We start from the raw sequence: 24,161 nt of genomic DNA, 5'->3' as shown, positions 1-24,161 counted from the left end.
CAGATTGGAGATACTTATACCGTTACATTGCCCACAAGGAATTTATTTACCTTAATCCTCAATATGCTGCATATCCTCCACCTTACCATAACTTTGGTGATCCATCTCCACAACAAAATGCACCTTACTATCCTTCAGAAAACTATGATTCCGTGTCTGAGTCAGAACCTGAGAAAACTTATGAGAGTCAAGGTGAGCCAATGGAGCAAGATAATGAGCCAGGAGACACCTCATGCAAAGTCATTCCTAATCCAAATCCTCCAAGCCCTCTAGTAATTATTAACTTAGAATCTGATGAGTCTAAAGAAGACCCTGGTGAAGATATGGATCCTAAGGAAGATGATGATGGTGGCAATGATGGTGATAATGGGAGTGATCCTGAGTATAATCCAAAGAAGTATAAGGAGATAAAAGTCAAGATTGACAATGTCAAAATTTGAAGATCTTAGACTTACTTTTCTCTAGTGTTTTAAGTATTTATTTCATTTCTTATTTATAGTTACAGTTTAATAAAGTACTGCGTATGAGTAATAAGTAGCAAAGCTACATTTGGGATATTCCAAACATTTCTTTTCATTATTCCAATAAAGTATTATTTATTCTTATCTTATTCATTTCCATCTTCAATCAAGCCTATCAAGTGTCATTTATTTTTTTTATTTCTGTAAATGGTATCAAGGGAAATGACTCAAAAATATTTTTGTGATGTGCTTAGCTAAGTGAAATGGTTGCATGACAACCAACACAATGTGTTGAATTATTAGTAGGAGAAATGAGTAGGTGCTTCTACTATAATTCAAAATGATCGCTTGTATGCTTGGATTAAAATAGCTTGGTTGTTGTCTAGTTACAAGAGGGTTGTGACCAACCTAATAGTAGTTATTTTTTTATTCAGGAGGACTAGGATGGCAGGAAGAAACAACAATAACAATGATCTGAATGAAGTATTAAGGAAACTAGTTGCTATAGCCCAACAGTTAGCTGAAAGGAATAACAATCCTGACCCTGCTGGGGAGTTGTTTAAGAAGATAGCCCAAAGCAAACCTCCTACCTACCAGGGAGAACCTGACCCAACTATCCTTGAAATCTGGCTAAGAGAGTTCGTTAAGTTGTTTGTGGCAGTAGCATGTCCTAATGAGACCAAAGTGAATAGTGCAGCTTACTACTTAAGGGGTGAAGCAGATTTGTGGTGGCAGTAGAATGAGCAAACTGTGAGAGCATTACCTAACTTTGGATGGAACGTGTTCAAGGAACAAGTGAGGGATAAGTTCTACCCTATGTTCTTGCAAAAGCAGAAAGCTGATGAGTTCCTAGAACTTAATATGGGAAGTATGTCGGTGACAGAGTACTACACTAAGTTCATCGAGTTGTCTAGGTTTGCTGAAGATAATGTGGCTACTGATAGGCAGAAAGCTAGAAGTTTTGAGAGGGGATTGCCTCTTTCTCTACAAGGAAAGTTGTTAGGGCAAGTGTTTAACAATTTGGATGAGTTGTATGGTAGGGCAGCGCATTTACATGCATTGGAGTTGAAGGAAAAAGATAAAAAGGCTGAGTTAGATGCTAGGGAGAAAAGGAAGGAGCCTATGACCAGTTTCGGACCATCTGGAAACCAGAATAACTTTAAGAAGCAAAAGTTTAATCACCACCAAGGTGATAACTTCCAGAACAATAGGAACAACCTGATTTTATAAAGGGTTAATAAGACAAATGTCCATGCACAACTAAGTCAACATGCACAACTAAGTCAAAGGTCTATATTTTAAGTCCTTGTGTCTATGGGTTGAAAAGTATTTCATTAGGATTATTGATTATTGTAGGAGAAATTTGGAGTTCGTAAGTAGGAGTTCCGTAATTGTGTGTAAAGATCAAGGTACATACACGTGGCTAAATCTTTTATAAAGTGACTTTTATATGCAACACGATTTATATGTTGATTGATTTCGAACCATGTTTGAATGATTATGAAATATATTTCTGTGAAGCCTGTTTTAATTGTTTGATCTTAAATGTTTAAATATTTTTAGATGGTTGATTACAAATTTGTATTGATATTTAAGATGGTTAAAAAGGAAGTTTATTGTTTAAATTATCTCGAGTATGGAATATTGGAAAGTTTATTTATCAGATTTATTTATTAGATCTTTGGATTTATGACTCCCACAATGCGGAGATAAAATTGAAGACTATGGGATATGTATGACCTAGTCTTTCCCCTTGATAACACTATGTAAAGGAGTTACTAGCATGGGGGGTGTGCACACTTAGGTGGAAAAATGATTTACGAAAATGAGGTTTGAACCCATATTCTATTCAGAACTATCTTTGAAAGATGTTGATTGTGGAATTGATATGTTTTAATATGAAAATTTCTATTCACGAGTGGTTTGATAAATTATGATTTGTTAAAGTCGAAACTTTCAAAAGCATGTTTAATTAACTAAATTGATTTTACATGTCAAGCATTTGTATGTATTTAGCATTTTGGCTAATACGTATTTCTCTTTTGTTTTGGCTTGGCCCTACTTGTCATTAATGATGAGTAGATAGGTGATGGCGATCAGACGACGTGAATTAAATGCTGCATTGGGGACGATGGGCGGTGATCACCTAGTTCAATTTAGTAAACTTAGTATCAGTGTTTTAGCTACTTTGGAAATGTGTTGAACTATTATTATTATTAATAAATAATAAGTACTTTTCTTCGGCTGCAAGTCACTGTTTATGAACCATGAAACGTAAATTTCAACAACATTCATCAACAAAAACCGCAAATTTCCTCAGAATAAAGCAAATAATTCATGAATCCATCAAGGGGTTTTTTTTCATCCAAAAACTTCTCAAACTGTGTTACCTCAACAGACAAATCGGAGCAAATCATAGTGAGAAGCTGTACGATGAAAGTGAGTCCCTTCATCATATGGATTATCATAGTGTAACTATTTACGGCCAACGGACTCAACGCATTATGAAATCTATAGCACACAACATGTCCGCTCATAGATGTTCATTGGGAACATTAATAGTACACATGCTCATCATTCATAACAATAACAGTTCCCTTGCATGCAATAATCCAGCAACAATAATCCAGCCTGCCAGCAACGTATGCTGGTATACAACATGAATCGTTCATCTGCCACTTAAACATGCTCCTAAGCATAGAATTAAAATAAATTTAGAAAACTTAAATAACAAAGAGGTTAGGGTTTCAGAAATCTACCAACAAATGTCAGCAAGCAAGTTCATTTTGAAAAGGGAGACTCAGTTGGAGCTTTTTTCAGGACCTTTCGTGAGCTAGCAACAATCTAACTCTAGAGATAATAGAGACAGGCAGGAGGAAAGGGAGAGTGAACCTCACAATTGAACTACGAGCACCACCCTACAACACCAAAACCACCCACCCCTACCCACCACCACTAGCACCACCCTACAACACCGAAACACCCACCCCTATCACCCAGCAACATCGAACAACCCAGCAACCACGAAACCACCACCACACAAAGAAGAAACAAAAGCAGTAACAGGAACACTTTACTCACAATAAAATGCACCAACAAGCAGCAAAATCAGCAACACGAAGCACCCTACACACACTAAGGCACTACGAGCCACAGCACCCAAAAACCTGCCTTCACTACAACTTGCCGCAACCCACAACGCCAAAACCTAACCGCATAAACCTCCAAGACCAGCAACAATTTTGAACAATTCATAAATTATATCCAAAAAAAACCAAGGCATTAACATGATTAATTGGACCAAAATCAAATACTCATAAACCCTAACCTTGAATTTGTGATTTTTGAATCGATAATTGATTCAAGTTTGTTGTTATTGTTGTATTTGGTTCAAATTGACGGCATCGACGATGGTGGTTGTGCTTGGTTCTAATGACGCTGATTTTCGACATGGAGAGAGAAAAGGAAAGGGAAAGCGACGGTGACCGAGGGATCTGGCCAGCGGTTGCTTCGAGATCTGGCCAGCGGTGGTTTTGATTGCATGTGGCTGCGCGTTTGAGGAAAAAGCCTCCATTATTGCAGATGAGAGAGAGGCAGATGAGAGAGGAGGAGAAATCAAGGAAAGAGAAAGAAAGAAGATAAAAGGCCGAGTTTTATTTTTATTTTTTTTTTATTTTTTTTTACATTAACATTCGCACCAGTTTGGTTCGAACCGGTGCGATTAACCCATTTTCGCACTGGTTTGGTTTGAATCGGTGCGATTACTCTTTCCTTCAATCCCGCCTATTTTTTTCGCACCGGTTTTTAAAAACTGGTGCGCTTTTTGCGGTGCTCATTTATGTTTTTCTACTAGTGGTTAAGCCTTAAGTAATCACGTGGTGGTAATATCTCCATGTTACTCCTTAAAGTTGCATTATGATTATTATTATTGGAGAATAATATAGGGGTGTTACAGAGAGAGAGGGAATTATGGGAAGAGAAAGAAAAAGGGAGGAAAAAGGAGAGAGAAAATAAGAGGAAAACTTTTGGGGTTTTTATGAATCTGAAAATTATGATTTTAGAGTGTAAAATTCTTGGGGTTTTAAGGTATTTATACTCCCCTTTTAAAACCAAAATAACTTATTTGCCAAAACTGCTGTTTCGGGGTTTTCTGTATCCCTCGGGAGAGTTACAACACCAAGACTGGATTCTGGGCGCCTGTACCTGCAAAACAACAGAGAATCCAGTTAGGTAGAGTTCCTCCTCCGATAATCAAGTTAGAACTTGTTCGGAGAATGTAAAAAGTGCGAAAAGTAAAGTAGTATCTTCTCGGATTCCGAGATCGGGAATATTCTCTAAGGTGAGAATAAATTATTTGCAATCATTGACTGCTCTAGTTTATTCGTATTGAATGAATATGTGTTCCCTAGGTGGGAACATCTCCCTATTTATAGAGTCTTGGGATTCGTGCCACTATCCTAGTTTACGGAAACCTAGGATTGATGGGCTGTCTCGGGAATTGGGCCTCGAAGGCCGTCGTTTTCCCTTGCTGACTTCAAGTGCACGTGTCAACTAGTGAGTAGCCTTTATTGGGCTAGTCATGAGGTGACATGTGTCCCATTCTGATTGGGCCACGTGACATGGGTATTTTTACCCAAATCATTTGCCCCTCACAGGGGTGACGTGGCGTTCCACGTGACACCCTTGACAAGTGTCACATGTAGACGGGTGAACGGTGTTAAACGGTTCACCTTTTGGGGAAGTTAGGGAGACGCCCCTATTTCCAACCCCTTTATAAGTAAGGTTCCCCCTCCTTCCCCTCTCATTTTGGAACCTGTCTGAAAAAAACTTAGAGAGAGAAGGAGAAGATTTTCGAGAGGGAGACCCTGATTCTGTCCGCATTTGCCTTCACAAGATTTCCTGTTATTTCCGCTTGACACAGCCGGTCTTCCGTCTGTGCAGCTTGTAGGGTTTCGTAGACACCGTCTCTACGCGGAATAGATCCCCCCAAGACCCGCCCCAATAATTAAAGCAATTAAAGCATGCATAAACATAATTAAACAATAATCAAGAAAAGGGAGAAAGAAGTTATACCCTTGAAGCGTGCTTCGCTCGTAAACCGAGCTCTTACTTCTAAGCTTAAAGCCTCACAAGTGTGACGGCCTCCAACAGCTTGTACCCACGACCCGACCAGAATGGTCTTCGTCTCGAGGGTTAGTCAAGACGTAACCAAAGATAAAACTAGAGCTTTACGAACTTAAAGGTTTTCTCAATAATTAGAGATGCCTTTTTGAGTTCCACTCAAGTTGATTTCCAAATGCCCAATCATGGAGAGAAATGCAACTTGCACTCCCATTCATGATCAATGTGGGATAATTTGCATTTCCAACTAATTTCTTTAAATAAAAAAAAAATTAAAAGATAATGCGATCAACAATCAACAAGTGACATATGGAGAGGAGAGGTTAGGTGAGGACCATCACCAAGGGGGGACCATCGCCTTGCTCCCAAGGGTTGGCTCCAAGCCTTGGTCCCCACATCTCCAAACCGACACCAAGGACAAGGGCAGGCTGGCAGCCTGCCTTGGCTGCCAGCAGGCGCTTGGCACCAAGGCTGGGCAGCCAGCCATGCCAGCCAACCAGCACGCACAGCCCAACCAACACATGCGTGCTGCTAGCGAGCCGCGCATGCTGCTGCTACTTGGCGAGGCCCAATGCGCTGTGCTTGGTGCTGCCATGCGAAGGCACATACGCTCATACGCATATACGCATAATCCAGCGAGCTTGCTGGCTGGTGCGTAGTGTGCTTCCATGCGAAGGCATACGCACACACGCACAGCCCACCGAGCTTAGCGTGCTACCATGCGAAGGCATACACTTACACGTACACACGCACAACCTAGCGAGCTTACTGGCTGGTGCGTAGCGTGCTGCCATGCGAAGCGCCTAGCAAGCTAGGCATGCTGTGTGTCAGTGCTAGCAAGGCCTAGGCTTGCGATAGTAGCTGGGCACTAGCCCCTAGCACGCATGGCATGGTAGGCTTGCGCCTAGCAATGCGAGGTGCATGCTAGCTCGAGATAGCATAGCAACCACATGGCTAGGCCAATGTGATGCTACGGCTTTGCTCGAACTTGTTGCTTGTTGATTTTGCGACGCTTGGTCTCGACGCTCTAGGCTTGACATCCGACGTCTGTGTTCGTAATACTCTAGTGACACATCAAATCCTTCGGATTGATTCGTCGGTTTGGATCGGCAGTTCGTTTGGGTTCGACCCGAAGGGTTCAGTCAAGACAAAGCTGTAATATTAATTGTTCACTAATATTACTGATCGGAAGCGGCCTCCACCAAGGCATTCTGATCACTTGATCTCACTGAAGAATTAGCTTCCTGATAATTCTGAACCCTCTATCAGAATAATACACTTGTTGGAAGGACACCATTCCTTTCAATCTCCCACTTGTCCTTCCGGACAAGTGTGCATATAGTGTATAGCCCATTTCCTATGTCGCTTAATGTCTCTTCTTGAACTTTAAGGTAAGAATCTTCGTCATCCTTATTACGTTCAGAAGTGTTTCTCGATCTTCGAGTTTGACTGTCAATAAGCAGATGATTTCTAAAATCCATCTGAGCACGACCATGCATTTTCACAGTCTCGCTCTTCGAGCGGCCTTGTAAACAACAAAGACATATTCCCTATTGTTAATAGGGGGACATTCCCAGTCTTATACTGTAAGCCTCCCTTACTAAGAGGACCTAATCTCCCGAGTGTTCCCGTCATATTCCCAAGTTACAGTAGACGTTTGACAACATCAAAGAGACTAGTACTCAAACAAGAGAACTTCACAATACTCATGGTTGAGGAAACAAGTTCCGACAGCTATAATGAGAAGTGTACTTATGACAAATTTGAATCTCTTAAAGTACTCTTATAGGTCGATCCGGTGCAGTTCCAAACTAGCATTTGTGCAAATGATTTATGACTACTATGTCCTTGCAGCACAAGAAACAGTGCTGTAAATCATACTGCACACTAATCTCTGGTGGTCATTGATCGTCCATTAGTTAAATGACCTCGATTAGGGATAATTTTTGATTTAAATATTCAATGTTCACTTAACAGGTGTTTCTTTATCCAAGACATGGTCTTGATACCTTGTTTTGAATATTCTCAGAAATCGAATGGACTCATTATTTAATTCTAAACCACAACTAATTAGCAATGGAGTGAATAGTAATTTTGCATAAAATTGATTACTCCAAAAAGGAATGGTCTCAACATAGTGTTTTATATTAATACATCTAGTTTAATTAAAACACATGCATAGGGAATTCAAAGCCAATCTCCAACGTGCTTGATTCCCATTGCCTCGACGTGCTTGTTGTGCTTCACTTGAGGCAGAGGTTTAGTCAAAGGATCGGCCACATTGTCATCCGTCCCGATCTTACAAATTCTGATTTCACCTTCGGATTTCCATTCCCTTATCATGTGAAATCGCCTTTGGAGATGTTTGACCTTCTGGTGCTCTCTCGGCTCACTGACCTGAGAAATAGCTCCATTGTTGTCACAATAGAGATCTATTAGACCCTTGATGGAGGGTATAACACCAAGTTCACTGACGAATTTATGAATCCAAACTGCCTCCTTAGCGGCTTCCGAAGATGCCAAGTATTCGGCTTCAGTTGTAGAATCAGCAGTGGTGCTTTACTTGGCACTCTTCCAACTAAACGTTCCTCCATTTAGGCAAAATATGTACCCTGACTGTGACTTGAAGTCATCTCTGTCAGTCTAGAAGCTAGCATCAGTGTACTCTTCAACAATCAAATCTTCGTGGCCACCATAGACCAGGAATTTATCCTTGTTCCTTTTCAGGTACTTTAGGATATTTTTGGCCGCAGTCCAATGCACCTCTCCTGGATCCGATTGGTATCGGCTTGTAGCACTTAAGGCGTACGATACATCAGCCCTAATACATATCATGGCATACATGATCGATCCAATTAGCAAAGTATATGGAATCTGATTCATTCTCTCCCGCTCAACAGGTGTCTGTGGACACTGTTTCTTGGTGAGAGTTACGCCATGGGACATGGGTAGGTGCCCTCTCTTGGCATTCTCCATGCTGAATCGTGCCAGTAATTTATCAATGTAAGTAATCTGGCTCAATCCAATCATCCTCTTAGATCTATCCCTATAAATCTTGATGCCCAATATGTACTGTGCCTCTCCTAAGTCCTTCATTGAAAAGCATTTTCCCAATCATCCCTTTACGGACTCTAGTAATTTTGTGCTGTTTCCAATGAGCAATATGTCATCGACATATAGGACTAGGAATGCGATGTCACTCCCACTGACCTTCTTGTAAACATAAGACTCATCTGGATTCTTGATAAAACCCAACATACTGATGGCTTCATCAAATCGCAGATTCCAACTTCTGCTTGCCTACTTCAGTCCATAAATGGACTTCTTAAGCTTACATACCTTTCCAGCATTGCTTAGATCAACAAATCCTTTTGGCTGTGTCATATACACAGTTTCTTCAAAAATCCCATTAAGGAAGGCGGTTATGACGTCCATTTGCCACATTTCATAATCGTAATATGCAGTAATCGCTAGGATGATCCGGACGGACTTAAGCATTGCGACTGGCGAAAAGGTTTCATCATAATCAATCCCGTGGATTTGCCTGTAACCTTTTGCCACCAGTCTAGCTTTGTATATTAATACATTTCCATCTTTGTCTGTTTTCTATTTGAAAATCCATTTGCAACCGATGGGTGTGTAACCTTCGGGCAAATTTACCAAGTCCCAGACTTGATTTTCAGACATGGAGTCCATATCAGATTTCATGGCCTCTTGCCATTTAGTAGAGTTGGGGCTCGTCATAGCTTTTTTATATGTCGCCGGCTCATCTCCATCCACGACTAGGATGTCGTAATCTTCGGTTAAGACAATACCAAGGTATCTGCTTGGTTGAGATCTTGGCCGTTGTGACCTACGAAGGGTAATAGGTTGAGCATTTACATTGTCTGTTTGATTTTGACCAATCTAATCAACTGCTTCTAAAGCATATTGATTGTCAGTTTTATCAGGTTGACATTGTTGCTCGTCCTCTCGAACTTCGTCTAGTTCGATTTTCGTCCCACTTGTCATTTTGGAAAGGTGTTCTTTCTCCAAAAAGACACCATCTCGAGCAACAAACACTTTGTTCTCGGATTTGTTGTAGAAGTAATACCCTTTGGTTTCTTTTGGGTAGCCCACAAAGAAACACTTATCTGATTTCGGGTGTAGCTTGTTAGAAATTAATCGCTTGACATATGCTTCGCAACCCCAAATCTTAAGAAAAGACAACCTTAGAGGTTTCTTAGTCCATAATTCATATGGAGTCTTTTCAACAGCTTTTGACGGAGCACGGTTCAGTGTTAGTGCCGCAGTTAGTAGTGCATGTCCCCAGAAAGAGATAGGAAGTTCACTAAGACCCATCATTGATCAAACCATGTCTAACAAGGTTCGATTTCTCCTTTCGGATACTCCATTCCATTCAGGAGTTCCGGGAGGTGTCAGCTCTGAAAGAATACCATTTTCTTTCAAGTGATCGTCGAATTCATGGCTCAAACATTCGCCACCTCGATCCGATCGAAGTGCTTTTATTTTCTTGCCAAGTTGATTTTCAACTTCACTCTGAAATTCTTTGAATTTCTCAAAGATTCAGATTTGTTCGACATAAGGTAGACATAGCCATATCTACTATAATCGTCAGTGAAGGTGATGAATTATTGATTTAATTGTCTTAGTTTTTGTTAGTGGTATCAACATTTGTCTAATCATATGTAAAACATGCAATTTCCATTGAACAAGACATTTTAAAACAACTATTGTCAAAGTCTTACGATCAAAATAACTTGGTGTCCAACACCATAGATCATAGTATGTTCAAAAGCATGATGAAAGTAAGATTAGTTTAATTACAAGTTATAGACAAAATAGTGCATGCAAGCACAACCGAAAAACCATCTTCTTCGTCTGCTCGTTCTGCACGAACACTTGATAAGCTTCTTACTTAGTCCTTGAAAAGGAAACATAAAGTGATTCATATTTGGTAACTAATACCTATGGTTTGCTTAATTCACAAGTGTTTAATGAAGATACCCGAGGTAGTTGGAACATTCCTCTCCTCCTTATCCTTGCGAAAGATCTTGCATTCTCGTTTGTAATGGCCTTCCCCACCACAATAGAAGCAACGTATCTTTGCCTTTTTCTTGAATTCTCTCTTTCTTGGTCTTAGGGGCCTTTCGGTTGCTCCATAGGAAGTAGTTCGGTGAAGAAGTTGCACCACCTCTCTAAAGGAGCGTGTCTCCTAACCGTAGCTATGTGCACTCTAAGTGCATCGTAGCCCGAGTGGAGTGAAGCAAGCAAAATGTCACCAGCCATCACAGTTTCCACTGGGATCCCTAGAAGCTCCATGTGTTTGAAGAGCCTAGTCATTCTGAACACATGAGGTCGGAGGGGCATACGGGGTCTTAGCCTGGTATTGTAGACCCTTGACCAAAGTTGAATTAGCATCTTTCCTTAGCAAGACAACCCTTTTTAGGGGGCTTTATCGTCATGTTTGAGAGTGACCTAGTCAAATCAAACACGACTCCATCATAGTTGCCATTGAGACTCTTGGAGACTCTCACATTGACAACGTCCTCAAGGGCTTTGAGGAACATGTCCGGAAGGTAGGAGGAAAGCCTTTCCTTCCAATCTTCCGGGATGGAATTAGCCATAAGTCGTGAGACTTTCTTGCAATTGGAAGACCATTCTTCATGAGCCTCATCACTCATGATCCCCTTAGAGAAGAAGCTTGGAATGTGAGTGTCAAGAGTGTACTCCAAGGAACAATTCCGAAGAGTTTTCCTGAGTTCCTCCTCCCACTCCTTGAAGTTGACCAAGTTAAGGCAAAAATCCAACTTGTCGGGGAGTTCCGGGCACATAGAGTTGTTGTTTGAGTTACTTGCAGACATGTTTCTACAATTGAAAGAATTTGAAATGAAAAACCATTCATATAACCAATAAGTTTGAATTTTAAAACGCATATGCAAACATTCAATCTTATTGAGCATTTTATCCACGCATTAATAATTTGTCCCTTTTAGGCGAGAATAAAATGATTCCAAGATCCCAAAGATCCAGAAATGATTAAGCATGCTTTGGCTTGTCTTAACATTTAGTATCTTAAGGTAGGCAATCTAATTGCTAATAGCTCTAAGCTACTCTCGGTTTGATAAAACGTCGCATCTAATGCATCCTTGACATCTTATCTCTTTTTCCACGACATCTAAAGACTCCTTACTGATATACCTAGTATACCTTACGTTCCTAGGGAAGTAGTGATGCCTCGCTTTGGCGTAGCCCATCACGTACGCCCATTAGCTCGGTAAGTGTTGTTCTTGGAACGACAAATTTTCAGCTCAATATTATAGGGACCTAGGGTTTCTATGTTGGTTGATTTAAGTGAACTTAACTAATCATCGCAACATTTTGACATCCTAGACATGAATCTAGCATTCAAATATATATATATATATATATATATATATATATATATAAGCACAATAATATATAAAGCATAAAATAGATGCAATTGGAAACTAGCATGACCCCTTGAATCTTCAAGTCTTCAAGGGTCTTCAAAGCATTATCTTGACTGGACCTCATGGAAAACACCGTCTTGAGACGTCTTCGCCAAGCATGCAATTTCTAGTTACTACGATTAAGATTAATCTAAATATTAAGGTACAAAAATACTAAACGGTACGCAGACCGTATTTAGATTTACAAAAATACGTAATGGAACGCAGCCCGTATTTTCTATCCTAGTCGGGTCCCACTAGTTGCCAATTTCTCAAAACCCTATTACATAACAAGCTTTCATTCACTCATTCACTATATGTGAATGGCTCATGCATTTTACAACGAAATATAAGTAACAATGCACAACACGCGAAAACAAGTAACTAACTTAGGTGGTTAATCCGATTAACAGGCCTAATTAAAACTAGTCAAAGTTGTTTAACATATTATGAATTTTACACTAGTAGAAAAAATGAAATAGGCACCCCCCTTTTAGCACTGGTTCTTGAAAACCGGTGCCAAAAGAAATGGGCGGGATTGAAAAATTCAGTTTTGGCACCGGTTCCAACCAAACCGTTGCCAAATCATATAATTAGCACCGGTTCAAACCGGTGCCAATTTATTAAAACAAAAAAAAAAATAGTAAAAAAAAAGTTGGGAATTGATTTGGCACCGGTTCGCCTTAAACCGGTGCCAACTATGGTAATTAGCACCGGTTCAAACCGGTGCCATTTAAAAAAAAAAACTCGGCCAACTCAACCTCAACGTCTTTCTTCGTTTCTTTCATGCTTTTCATTTCCCTCGTTTTTTCCCTCTTCTATTAGCTTCCACCATCTCCTAGCTAGGTTTCACTTACTCCATTGAAGTGGTGTCCGAGCTTTCTCAATTCTATTGAAGCAGTTGCCGCACCACCTTCTCACTCCATATCTATCTTTCCTCCATTTGGGTGTCGTGCGTGCTGTTCATTCACCATTGATGCGGAGACTGAGCGTTCCAGCTCCATTGAAGCAGGTTCGAGGTAAGAATTTTGTGTGGTATTTGCAAATTACCGACCTCCTTCGCAATTTAGTGTTTTTGGTAGATTTGATTTTCAGTTTAGTAATTTCTACGGTTCTTGTAATGTAGGTTTTGTCATTGACTTGTGGGTTGTGAGGGAGCAGGGGAGTTTGTGTTAATTTGGTTGTTGGGCTGTGGTGGTATTTGGTGGATGAAATGGGGGTTGTTGTTGTGGTGGAAGATTGACGCTGTGGTGGTCGATTTGGGGTTGGGCTGTGGTGGTTGAGCAACTTTAAGCCATCACCGTTCTTCATTTTAGATGAAGTTGATGCTGCTCTAGATAATTTTTGTTTGCCAAGGTTGCTGGATTCATCCGGTCAAAATCCTGTGGAGGTGGTCGACTTGACCAGGATGCTGATGGGGGCTGTGGTTTCCAAAGTATTGTGATATCACTCAAGGACTGCTTCTGCAATTGCCAATGTGTGTGCTCAATGTATTAATGTTTGATTCTTATTCATGTGTATTTGAATGAACGTTAATGTACAAAACAAACCATGAAATATTTACTAACTTTTGTTTTTTTGTTTTGTTTATTCTTTTTGTTTTTGTATATATTCATATGTGAATTGAAGCACAAGTTTATAAGCTTGAAGACTACATATTTAGCTCAAGTGAGAAGTTAGAAACAATACATCCATTGTACTTGCTATATTGGTATGAATTATACACTTTACTAATAAGCTATATTTCTTTTTGTTTATTATTTTAATAAAAGTTTTTTCATGCTATTACAACTTGTGTATTATTTAATGACAAATAAATACAACAATATATGAAATGCTTGCATCATCATATGCCTAGATACCCGTTCAAGACATTCTCATTAGGAGAAAGTCTTGAATAGTCCCCGGTTGGGACTGTTCTTGAACGTTTACTCTCACTTAGGTGATGAATGTATGTCTTTTTATTTTATTTTAAGGAACATCTTGGCTTACCATTTCCTCACCATGCTCTCTGGGTACATATATGGGTTCGTGTACTTGGAGAACTGGGAGGAAATGCTGCCTGATTTTCCTTAAAATTGGAAAGTCGACATACATTCACTAGTGAGATTACACGTTCAAGGATGGGTTATGTTGGAGTGATAAGGACCCTTTGGAAGCATATATGCATTTTTGTATCTATATGAATGTTATATGCATGGTGTGTGTTTGAATTTGATTTACATATATAATAGATGTAGCAATTATACATTATTCGTAATATGTTGTCATGTTTAGAGACAATTTACTTAATGGAGAAGGAACGTGGCTGGATGTATGGTAGACGTGATACATTGGAATTCTTTGATGGGGTTCAAGAGTTTTGCGAGAGGGCTTCATCTTATCAGCGCAAAATGGGTGTCGATTGGCTCTATTGTCCTTGTGTTGATTGTAATAATGTGAAGGTGGTCAATAGTGTTGAAATCATTAGAGATCATGTAATTTGTCGTGGGTTTAGGCATAAATACCATGTGTGGATTTGGCACGGTGAAGAAGGAGAGTACAGTGGGGATGTTGATGGGAATGATGTGCAGGATAGAAGCAATGACATTCGTGTGGACGAGGAATACAGGAATGATGAACATATTATTGATAATGGTGAAGAGGATGGATTTGAGGATGATCTGGTGGATGAGGTTGAGGATGAAAGGGTGGATGAGATGATGCGTGGTGTTGAAGGTGACGTGTTTGAGTCATTATCGGAGGCTTATAAAAATTCTTTGTATCCTGGGTGCAAAAATATTTCAAACTCTCAGTTGTGCTAACACTTTTTAACATTAAGTCGAAGAATGGGTGGACGGACAGTAGTTTTACTTCTTTGTTGACCGCGTTAAGTGAGATGTTGCCCGACGGGAATGAAATTCCTAAGTCTTACTATTACGCAAAGAAGCTCATGTGTCCATTTGGTTTGGAGTATAAGAAGATACATGCATGTCCTAATGATTGTATTCTTATCGGAATGAATATGAGCAATTGGAGGAGTGTCCACGATGCAAGAAGTCACGCTACAAGCGCATGAGTTGCAATGCTAGTACGAAGGGACCTCCTGCTAAGGTGTTGTGGTATCTTCCCATTATTCCAAGGTTTAAGCGTCTATTCTCAACACCTAAAGGCGCTAAAAACTTGAGGTGGCATGCGGAGGGAAGAAAGAAGAACAGAATGCTGAAGCATCCAGCCGACTCCCCGCAATAGAAGAACATTGATATGAAGTTTGGGGAATTTGGTGATGAAGTCAGAAATTTAAGGCTTGGGTTGTGCACGGACGGGATGAATCCATTTGGCACTCTTAGTACCCAACACAACACATGGCCGGTACTTTTAGGAATCTACAATTTGCCTCCTTGGTTGTGCATGAAATGGAAATACGTAATTCTTTCACTTTTGATAACGAGGCCAAGGCAACATGGAAACGACATAGATGTTTATCTTGCGCCACTTGTTGACGATTTGAGAAAGATGTGGGACGAAGGGGTTCCCGTTTTTGATGCTCATAAGAATGAGATGTTCACATTGCGTGCAGCTCTTATGTGGACCGTTAATGATTTTCCTGCATATGGCAACTTGTCTGGGTACAAGAACAAAGGGAAAAAAGCATGCCCCATTTGTATTGATGACACACCAAACATTCGCCTTGATCATTCTCACAAAGAGGTGTACGTGCGGACTAGAAGGTTGCTCAGGCGCGATCACCTGTACCGTAGGCAGAAAAAGGCTTTGATGGGACAGTGGAAGAGGGGACTGCGCCTAGGCCGTTGACTGGTGAGGAGGTTTATGCTCGAGTTAAGGGTATACGAACAGTATTTGGGAAAACAGAAAAAGTTGCGGACTCAACTGCTCTCTTTAAAAAAGAATCAATCTTTTGGAAGCTTCCGTACTGGAAAGAACATGACGCTAGGCACTGTCTTGATGTAATGCATATAGAGAAGAATGTGTGTGATGCTCTTATGGGAACGCTGATGAATATTCAAGGCAAAATAAAGGATGGAAAGGGTGCACAGTTAGAATTGGAAAAGATGGGGGTTCGTCCAGAATTGTGGGCTCAGGAAAAGGTTAGAAAGGGAAAGGAACAAGAAACGGAAAATGAAATGAGTTCAAAAAAGGGAAAGGGGAAGAGCAAGGGAAAGGGAAAGGCCGCAGATGCGTTGAAGAAGAAATATGAGGGAAAAGCCAAGGATGACAAGGCTTATTTACCTCCGGCTTGCTACACATTGTCAAGGGTAGAAAATGAATGTTTTGTGCATGTCTGTACGACATTAAGGTTCCATCAGGGTACACATCTGACATGAAAAGATTTGTATCCTTAAATGGAGAATTGAAGCTGACAAGTATGAAATCCCATGATTGTCATGTTCTGATACAAGTATTCCTACCAATTGTAATACATGGTATTTTATGAAAGCATGTGAGGGAAGCTATTACAAGCCTCTGTTCATTTTTCAATACAATATGTAGTAAAGTGCTTGATCCTTGTACACTTGATGCTTTGCAGGCAGATGTGGTTGTGACTTTGTGCCCATTTTTCACATTTTCTTTTAAACGAATGAAGTAACGTTTAAAACATTTGAAATACGGAATAAAAACGACCTACACTTGCCCATTTTGTATGTTGATTTGTATTATAATTCAACAATTTATATTTGATTATAACTTTACCTTACAAATTTATTTATATTACAGCTAATAACGTATTATGTTTGTAATGGCAGGTGTTTACATCTCATGGCGGACGACGAGGACCGTATTTGTGTTGTGGATGTAGAGGATGATGATGATGATTTATCTGAGGATGATGACGAGCTGTATGATGTGAACAAGGAGCCTGATTTGGGTGAGGCAGAAGATTAGGCTCAGGATGAGTTGGAGCATAGGCTTGATGACTTTGAGATTTCAACTGAACAAGCGCCTCTTATCGACAATGCAGTTTCTGAGATGGTTGGAGAGAATCCTATTTCCCACACTCAAAGCCAAGGACAAAGTGGAGGGGGGGGGGGGGGCTGAAGGCACCGGCTAAGCAAAAGGGGAGGGGTCGGACGACAAGTTTCAAAAAATCCGTCGGTCCCATGGCCCTAGAGTATGACAAGGCAGGCCAACCTACAGGCAAATCGCGTCGTTAATATGTTGTTCACGTTGGGATTTGTGCGCGCAAAATCCCCATTACTCTTGGTTGGCGGGAAGTATCTCCGGGCTTGATTGACACATTTTGGAATGATACAAGGGCAAGTGTTTTGTTTGCACACAATTATAAATACCTTCACTTTATTGTTATTTAAAAGGGGAAACTAATAATCGTTTTGGTTTGTGCTTGTAGAGTGTGTTTAACATTCCTAATGATGCCGCCAAGCGAAGGGTGTTTGAATCTTTACTGGCGGAAAGATTCAGAGGCTTCAAGACCCTCTTAGTTCGTACGTGGATCACAAAGATAAGGGTGAGAAGACCAAAGAACAAGAAAGGAGGTGACAATGATGATGAAGTCATTGAGGAAGAACAACTCCCATGGCAAAAATGGCCAAGCGTATCGAAGGATGATTGGGAAGCTTTCGTTCTTCAAAAAAGTAAAAAGGAATCTATTATAAGTTTAAGTAAATCTGATGACAATTGTATAATATACTAACTCTTTTTTAAGTAATGATACTAACATGTTTAATTATGTAGGAACTGAGGGAGCAAAATTCCAAAAATGCATTGTAGAGGCAATACACCCATCGTACGGGGCCTAAAACATTTGGTGAATGGAGGGAAACGTGGGTGAAGGAGGGAGTATACCCCACTGCACTTCTAGGTTCCTCCAAAGAAGCCTCTGATTCCACGACCACTACGTTGATGAGTCGTGCTGGCGATTTAATTTGTTCTCTGCATTCGCGTGACAAGAAAACCGGAAAATGGGTCATCAACGCTCAGGAAACCAAAGAAATGGAAGATAAACTCGTAAGAAACTATGAACTAGTGAACTTTATGAAGCTTTAGCATAAATATCACTTTACAAAAACATTAACTATATTCATGTTGCCTTTTTGTTTTTGCTACAGCTTGAGTACACTGAAGAACTGGTTGAAGGCAAGCTCGTCCCAACAGTAGAGAAGGACACTTTCACCTTGACTTTGGGAAAGTCCTACCATCCAGGACGGGTATTAGGTGCGGGAGGGACCTTTCTAGGATGGGAAAAGGTGATGGGTCCAGAATATACCAAATCAGGAAGATCCCGAGCAAGTGTGAACTCACCGGTTGACTTGGATGCCACGGTGGCATCAATTAAGGAACAAGTGCGCAACGAGATGTGAGGAGAATTCAATGCTTGGGCAAAGCAACTGAACTTGCCGGGCTTGCCTTTCCCCTCGACTACACCGGTCGACTCATGTAGTCACCCGCAAGGACAAGGAGAAGATGAGATACATGGAGACGATGATGAGATACATGGAGACCATGATGAGGTAGTTTCATATCTATTAGTTTTGGCATATTGAGTTACGTGAGATCTAACGTGGCATTATTAACTTACTATTGCACGTTCGTACTCCTACACATGCGAACTCGAGGGAGCTTCATAATCCAACACCGGTTCACTTTCCAAAGTTACAGGTAATTTGTTTAGTTCTTTGTAATTTGTTTGGTTTTTTGTAAGCGTTGACTTGATAAGATAGCTCGGTAAATATAGAGGAAAAATGACTGTTAATTGCATTTTAATTTTAAACTAATCTCTCACTAGGGTAGTCAGCTCTAAATCAGCTTGTTTTAAACGACTTGATAAGATAGCTCAATGTTTCTTCGTTTCTGTTGTGCTTGTTGTTTATGTTTTTCTATGCTGCTGTGCTGTTTTTGATCTGCTGTGCTGCTTGCTGTTTCTGTGTTGCTATGCTGCGTGCTGTTTCTGTGTTGCTGTGCTACTTGCTGTTTCTGTGTTTCTGCGTTGCTGTGCTGGCTGCTTGCTGTTGTGCTGCTTCTGTTGTTGTTTCTGTGTCTGCTATCTGTTTCTGTTGCTGTTTTTGTGTCTGTTGTGCTATTTTTGTGTTTGCAGTTTCTGTCTTTGTGCTGGCTGCTTGCTGTTGTGCTGTTTTTGTGTTATTGTGCTGCTTGCTGTTTTTGCTGTCTGTTGTCTGCTGTGTCTTCTGTGAGCTGTGTCTGCCTACTGTGAGCTGTGAGCTGCGTCTACCTGCTGTCTGCTTCTGATCTGTTGTGAGCTGTGAGCTTTGTCTGCTGTGAGCTGTTGCTGTGTTGCTGTTTCTGCATACTGCTGTCTACTGTCTGCTTCCGATCTGCCAAAATGACAGCAATTATACCACTTCGTTACACTTCATAAATACACTCAAATCATGCCAAAATGATAAAATAAAACTATGACATATTAATCCACATATTAGGCAATAAATACATACAAGATAAGCTTAAATTCATGACTTTAACATGATAAAAACAACATGACAATGCAGCAGCCCCTAATCAGAATTTTCAGCAGCATATTGCACAACAAATTCACCCAAAATCAACCTTAGCCCATTGCCATACACACTCTAAATAGTTAATAGATCAGGTTAGACACAAGATTAGGCATGAAAATTTGGCATTTCATCACTTTAAACTACTCAATTCACACGGTTCACAAACTGATCTGGCAGCAGCACCTTTGCTTAGTTTTAGGCTTATAATCACAACAAAACTTACCCAAAAACATGATAATTTAATTTAGGGATAATCCTAACATGTACTACTTTAAATCAAGCATGAAATCCATCATAAGCAAGGCTAAAGTACATCAAAAACACACGGCACATAGGCTGTTTTTATAGGAGATATGATTCCTTTATTGGAGGCTGTTACATGCTTAAAACTCAACAAAATACATCATTAACAACTTAAAAATAAACCCTAATGATACCTTAACATATTCATAAAATCGGTTTTGTTTTCGATTTTTTTTTCCGGTGTGGGCGTTGTTTTTAATCGCTTTGAAAGTGTTAATTTCTTCTTCCAAATTGGTGCAGGAAGAGACCCGTTGTGCACTTCTACACCCGGGGCTATCAAACAGTGGACCTTTGCAGTTGGTTGCGTATGCTAGTGCACAACCGACTAGTGGTACGGTCCATTCGCGACCGCTTAGGCCACAACATTACTCGGTCGGGACCAATTATGTGGTTGCGGGGTTCGAGTACATCCGAGTACTGGTGCCCGTAGAGGAGGATGAGATTAATACACTCAGGAAAGCGAAAGGTAGCTTTGTGCAATGGCCATGTAATTTCGTAAGGTTGATCAACGAGGTAAGATTTTGGGTTCACTCTTTACTCTATGCCCGGTTGTCTTCCCCTCTTTACTCTATGCCCGGTTGTCTTCCCAAGAGTTGGATGGATTTATTTTCTAACCAATTACGTGATTTGCTTTATCAAATTTAGAAGAAAAGACAAACTTCAAAGAGAAGGAGGGTGGAGCAGCCTAAAATCGTAGATCAACCGGTGCCAAAGAAGAGGAGTGAACAACGGTCGGAGAGTGAAAAAGCGTCGAAGAAGAACTCTTCGAGAGGTTCAGCTATGCAAGCTACTCCACTTGTTGCAGACACGGTCCTTCAATCGCTCTCTAAAGATTTAACTTATCTACATAACCGTGTTAGTATGTTGCCTAGTGACACTCCCGTTCAAGTTGCACCACCTAAAGCATTATTCCACTATGACGACGATGCAATTGCATGGCTCAGAAAGAAGATGTGAAGGAATTTCTAAGTGGATCAATGCTTAACATTTCCCTCATTCAAACATTTATGAGGTAATTCAATGCTGCTCAAAGTATGTTATTCAGATTAGTGGTGATTGTCGTTTATTTTTCCATTAATATTCTATTATCATGCATGCAGAGCACTACCGGAACACTTACGTGACATTAATTCTCCTTGTTAAGTTGGGTGGTTATGCCCTGAGCAGATCTCCACTACTAGAATCTTAGGCAACCACCCTGACGTGTTATACTATGTTGAACGGAGTATCAAGGAATCAGTGCGTGCAAGAGACAAGTTCATATTGGCCCCATGTTATGAGGAGTACGTCTAACCATGCCAAATTCATTTTTTTCCCCTGATTATATGTTGTACATGGCTAATAATTGATTTGTTTGTCTATTGTGAATTTATGTAGTTTGCATTGGACCCTGCTGGTGATTTGTGTTTCCAGTAACACAATCGTCCTTTTTGATTCAGCTCGATTGCCTCATCCAAAAAAGCTCCTCGTGAAGTCCATACTGCAAAAGTAAATAAAGCTACCTAGTGTTGATTATCATTACCTAACTCATTTATTAGTCATACTAATCAAATTTGACCTTACTTTTCTATAGTGTTATGAAGAAGATTGTCGAGCTCCTCAAGGTCCTACATGGAAATCACTGATGGAAATGCCACATGATATTGTGATTTTCATAATAAACAATGCGTAAAAAGTTACTAATTTGCTATATATGCATGTTTGATTCATGTACTTTGTTCCTATGCTAGTGCGCACAACAAGATAACGGAGTTGATTGTGGCCTGTACGTGATGAGATTCATGTTTGACATAGTGAGTCGTTGTACAGACACACTACAGCTTGATGAGGTATGCCATTGACTTAGTTTATTTGCTCTTAACATGTGATTTGACAAGAAATGTAAGAAATGGGCCTTACTTGGGCCATTTTGGATGAAAATGCGTCCTAAAACACTTGAATGGCTCCTTTCATGTGATTTCAAGCCCTAGGCACCTATAAATAAGTAATAATGACATGTTATGAGAAAGAATGAGTTCATTTGACAAGAAATGTAGGAAATAGGCATCCTAGTAGTTAAATAGGCATTACTTGGGCCAATTTTGATGAAAATGAACCATAAAACACTTAAATTGCTCCTTTCTTGTGATTTCAAGCCTTAGCCGCCTATAACTAAGTAATAATGACATGTTATGAGAATGAATGAGTTCATTTGAGAAGAAATGTAGGAAATAGGCATCCTAGTAGTTAAACAGGCCTTACTTGGGTCATTTTGGATGAAAATGCGTCCTAAAACTTTTGAATTTCTCCTTTCATGTGATTTCAAGCCCTAGGCGCCTATAACTAAGTAATAATGACATTTTATGAGAAAGAATAAGTTCATTTGACAAGAAATTTAGGAAAAAGGCATCTTAGTTGTCAAATAGGCCTAAGTAATAAATTTTTGCCTAACTGAACTTGTAAATGTATTTTTACATGCATAACCTAAGTAATTAATTCTAACATACTGTTTGTTTATTCCAATTTTTGCAAGGTACAAAAGGGAGGTCCGTTGATGAGCAAAGAACTTAATGAAGTTCGAGACATATTGGCGTCCTTCATCACATTTAACTTGTAAATATCATTTCGATTTGAACTTGTTAACTACATTATTGATTAGTATTGTTTGTAATTATGACACTTTTTGAAATTAGTATTGTTTGTAAATAGTATTGCATTTGAGACTATTAATTAATATCTATGTATTGTTATTATTTCAATTTACAAATTATTATTATTATTAATTAAAATATTATAATAATAATAATAATAATAATAATAATAATAATTATTATTATTATTATTATTATTATTATTGTTATTGTTATATAATAATGGTAGAATTAATGCAGGATGTACAGGTTCTCATTATTATTATTAGTATTAGTATTAATATTATTATTTATTGCCGAAAAAAAAACACAGTTAAAGGCACCGGTTCAGGCTTCAAACCGGTGCCTATTGTACTGAAATAATAAAAAAAAGCGCGCCATGGGTAATTGGCACCGGTTAACCGGTGCCAAATCTTTAAATAGCAACCGGTTTTGAACTGGTGCCAAATCTTCAGAGGTTTGGCATCCCTCAAATACTCAACGGTTAAAATGGGGTGCCCATAGGGTGGTTTGAATCGGTGCCTATTTATGTTTTTTTCCTAGTGTTAAGGTGAATTTCGTTCACGAAATTACGTAAGTTCCCACTCAATTCCGCATCCAACTTAATCAATCTAATTAATTAAGCCGGATTAACCTATAATTTGTCAAAATATTTTGCAAGTGCCGGAGCTACCGAGGCCTAGCCTTGTTTAAATTTAACTAATTAAATAATTAAAACGGCAAAGTTTTTGCAAAAATCATAGCCCAAAATTAAGCAAAAAACGACCCACCCAAAACCTTATGGGCTGCGCACTAAGGCTACTATGCAGCCCTTGGTGTTGCGCCTGCTATGTTGGGTGCTAGCATGCTCGCCTAGCGTAGCACGCTACGCTAGCCAGCACCAGCAGCACGCAACGCATGCTGCGCATGCTAGTATGCTTGCTGGCGCCTGGCAGCGTATGGCAGGCTGGCTGGGGCTTACTGCCATGCTACCCTGCAGCTTGCCCTCTCCAACAGCCTAGGCCATGCACTTAGCAACAAGGAGCACGCAACGAACCTCGCCACACAGCATAGTAGCATTGCGAGGCTAGGCACCTTGCGTATACCTAAGGCAGCCACATGTGGGCTGCGTGGGCAGCCCGGCTGGCCTTTGTGGCGCTTAGGTGTTCTTGCCTCGATTTACGTGCCATTTCTCGGGATTTTAATCTCGATTTATGTGTGACATAAAATTAATTCTAAATTTATTTTAGAATTAACTTAAGGCAAAATTGAAATTAAAACAAGTCTAACTTAGTTAAATTCAATTTTAATGGTGCACAAGCCTAAATCATCCAAAATTACCTTTGAACAATTTAGGTCTTTCTTGATGCTTAAAATTGAAAAGGGCCATACCCATAATTAATTTAACCAACATGCAAATTAATAATGTATTTTGACAAAGTAGGGAGTTGGAAAATAAAACCAATCATCCAATGAATTTTTTTTCCAACTTTTAACTTATGTAAAATGACAAAAAATTACATCTTCCAATATTAAGATTAATCATGATTTAATCACAAGTACTTGAACTTTAAGGATTTTAATCAACTAAAAATGACTAAATCCTACATTAGTTCAACATGGAATTTAGAATTAAAGTTCCAATCATTTAAACACTTAAAGATTGAATCTTTAATATACTAGGAACTTTAAACATTCACAATAAACATTCACACTTCAATG

General features: G+C 39.7%; 1 protein-coding gene across 1 annotated transcript; it reads left to right on the top strand.

The window, feature by feature from the left end:
* Positions 1 to 905: 905 nt before the first annotated feature.
* On the top strand, positions 906 to 16,939 carry LOC110706124. The gene is made up of 3 exons (XM_021884032.1): positions 906 to 1,145; positions 1,251 to 1,633; positions 16,801 to 16,939. The coding sequence occupies exons 1-3, from the start codon at positions 906 to 908 to the stop codon at positions 16,937 to 16,939; spliced, it is 762 nt and encodes a 253-aa protein (XP_021739724.1).
* The last annotated feature ends 7,222 nt before the right edge of the window (positions 16,940 to 24,161 follow it).

The sequence above is a fragment of the Chenopodium quinoa genome, unplaced genomic scaffold (assembly GCF_001683475.1).
Source record: "Chenopodium quinoa cultivar QQ74 unplaced genomic scaffold, ASM168347v1, whole genome shotgun sequence".
NCBI lineage: Eukaryota > Viridiplantae > Streptophyta > Magnoliopsida > Caryophyllales > Amaranthaceae > Chenopodium > Chenopodium quinoa.
The sequence above is the reverse complement of the archived record's forward strand: the minus strand, read 5'-3'. Positions and strand labels throughout refer to the sequence as shown.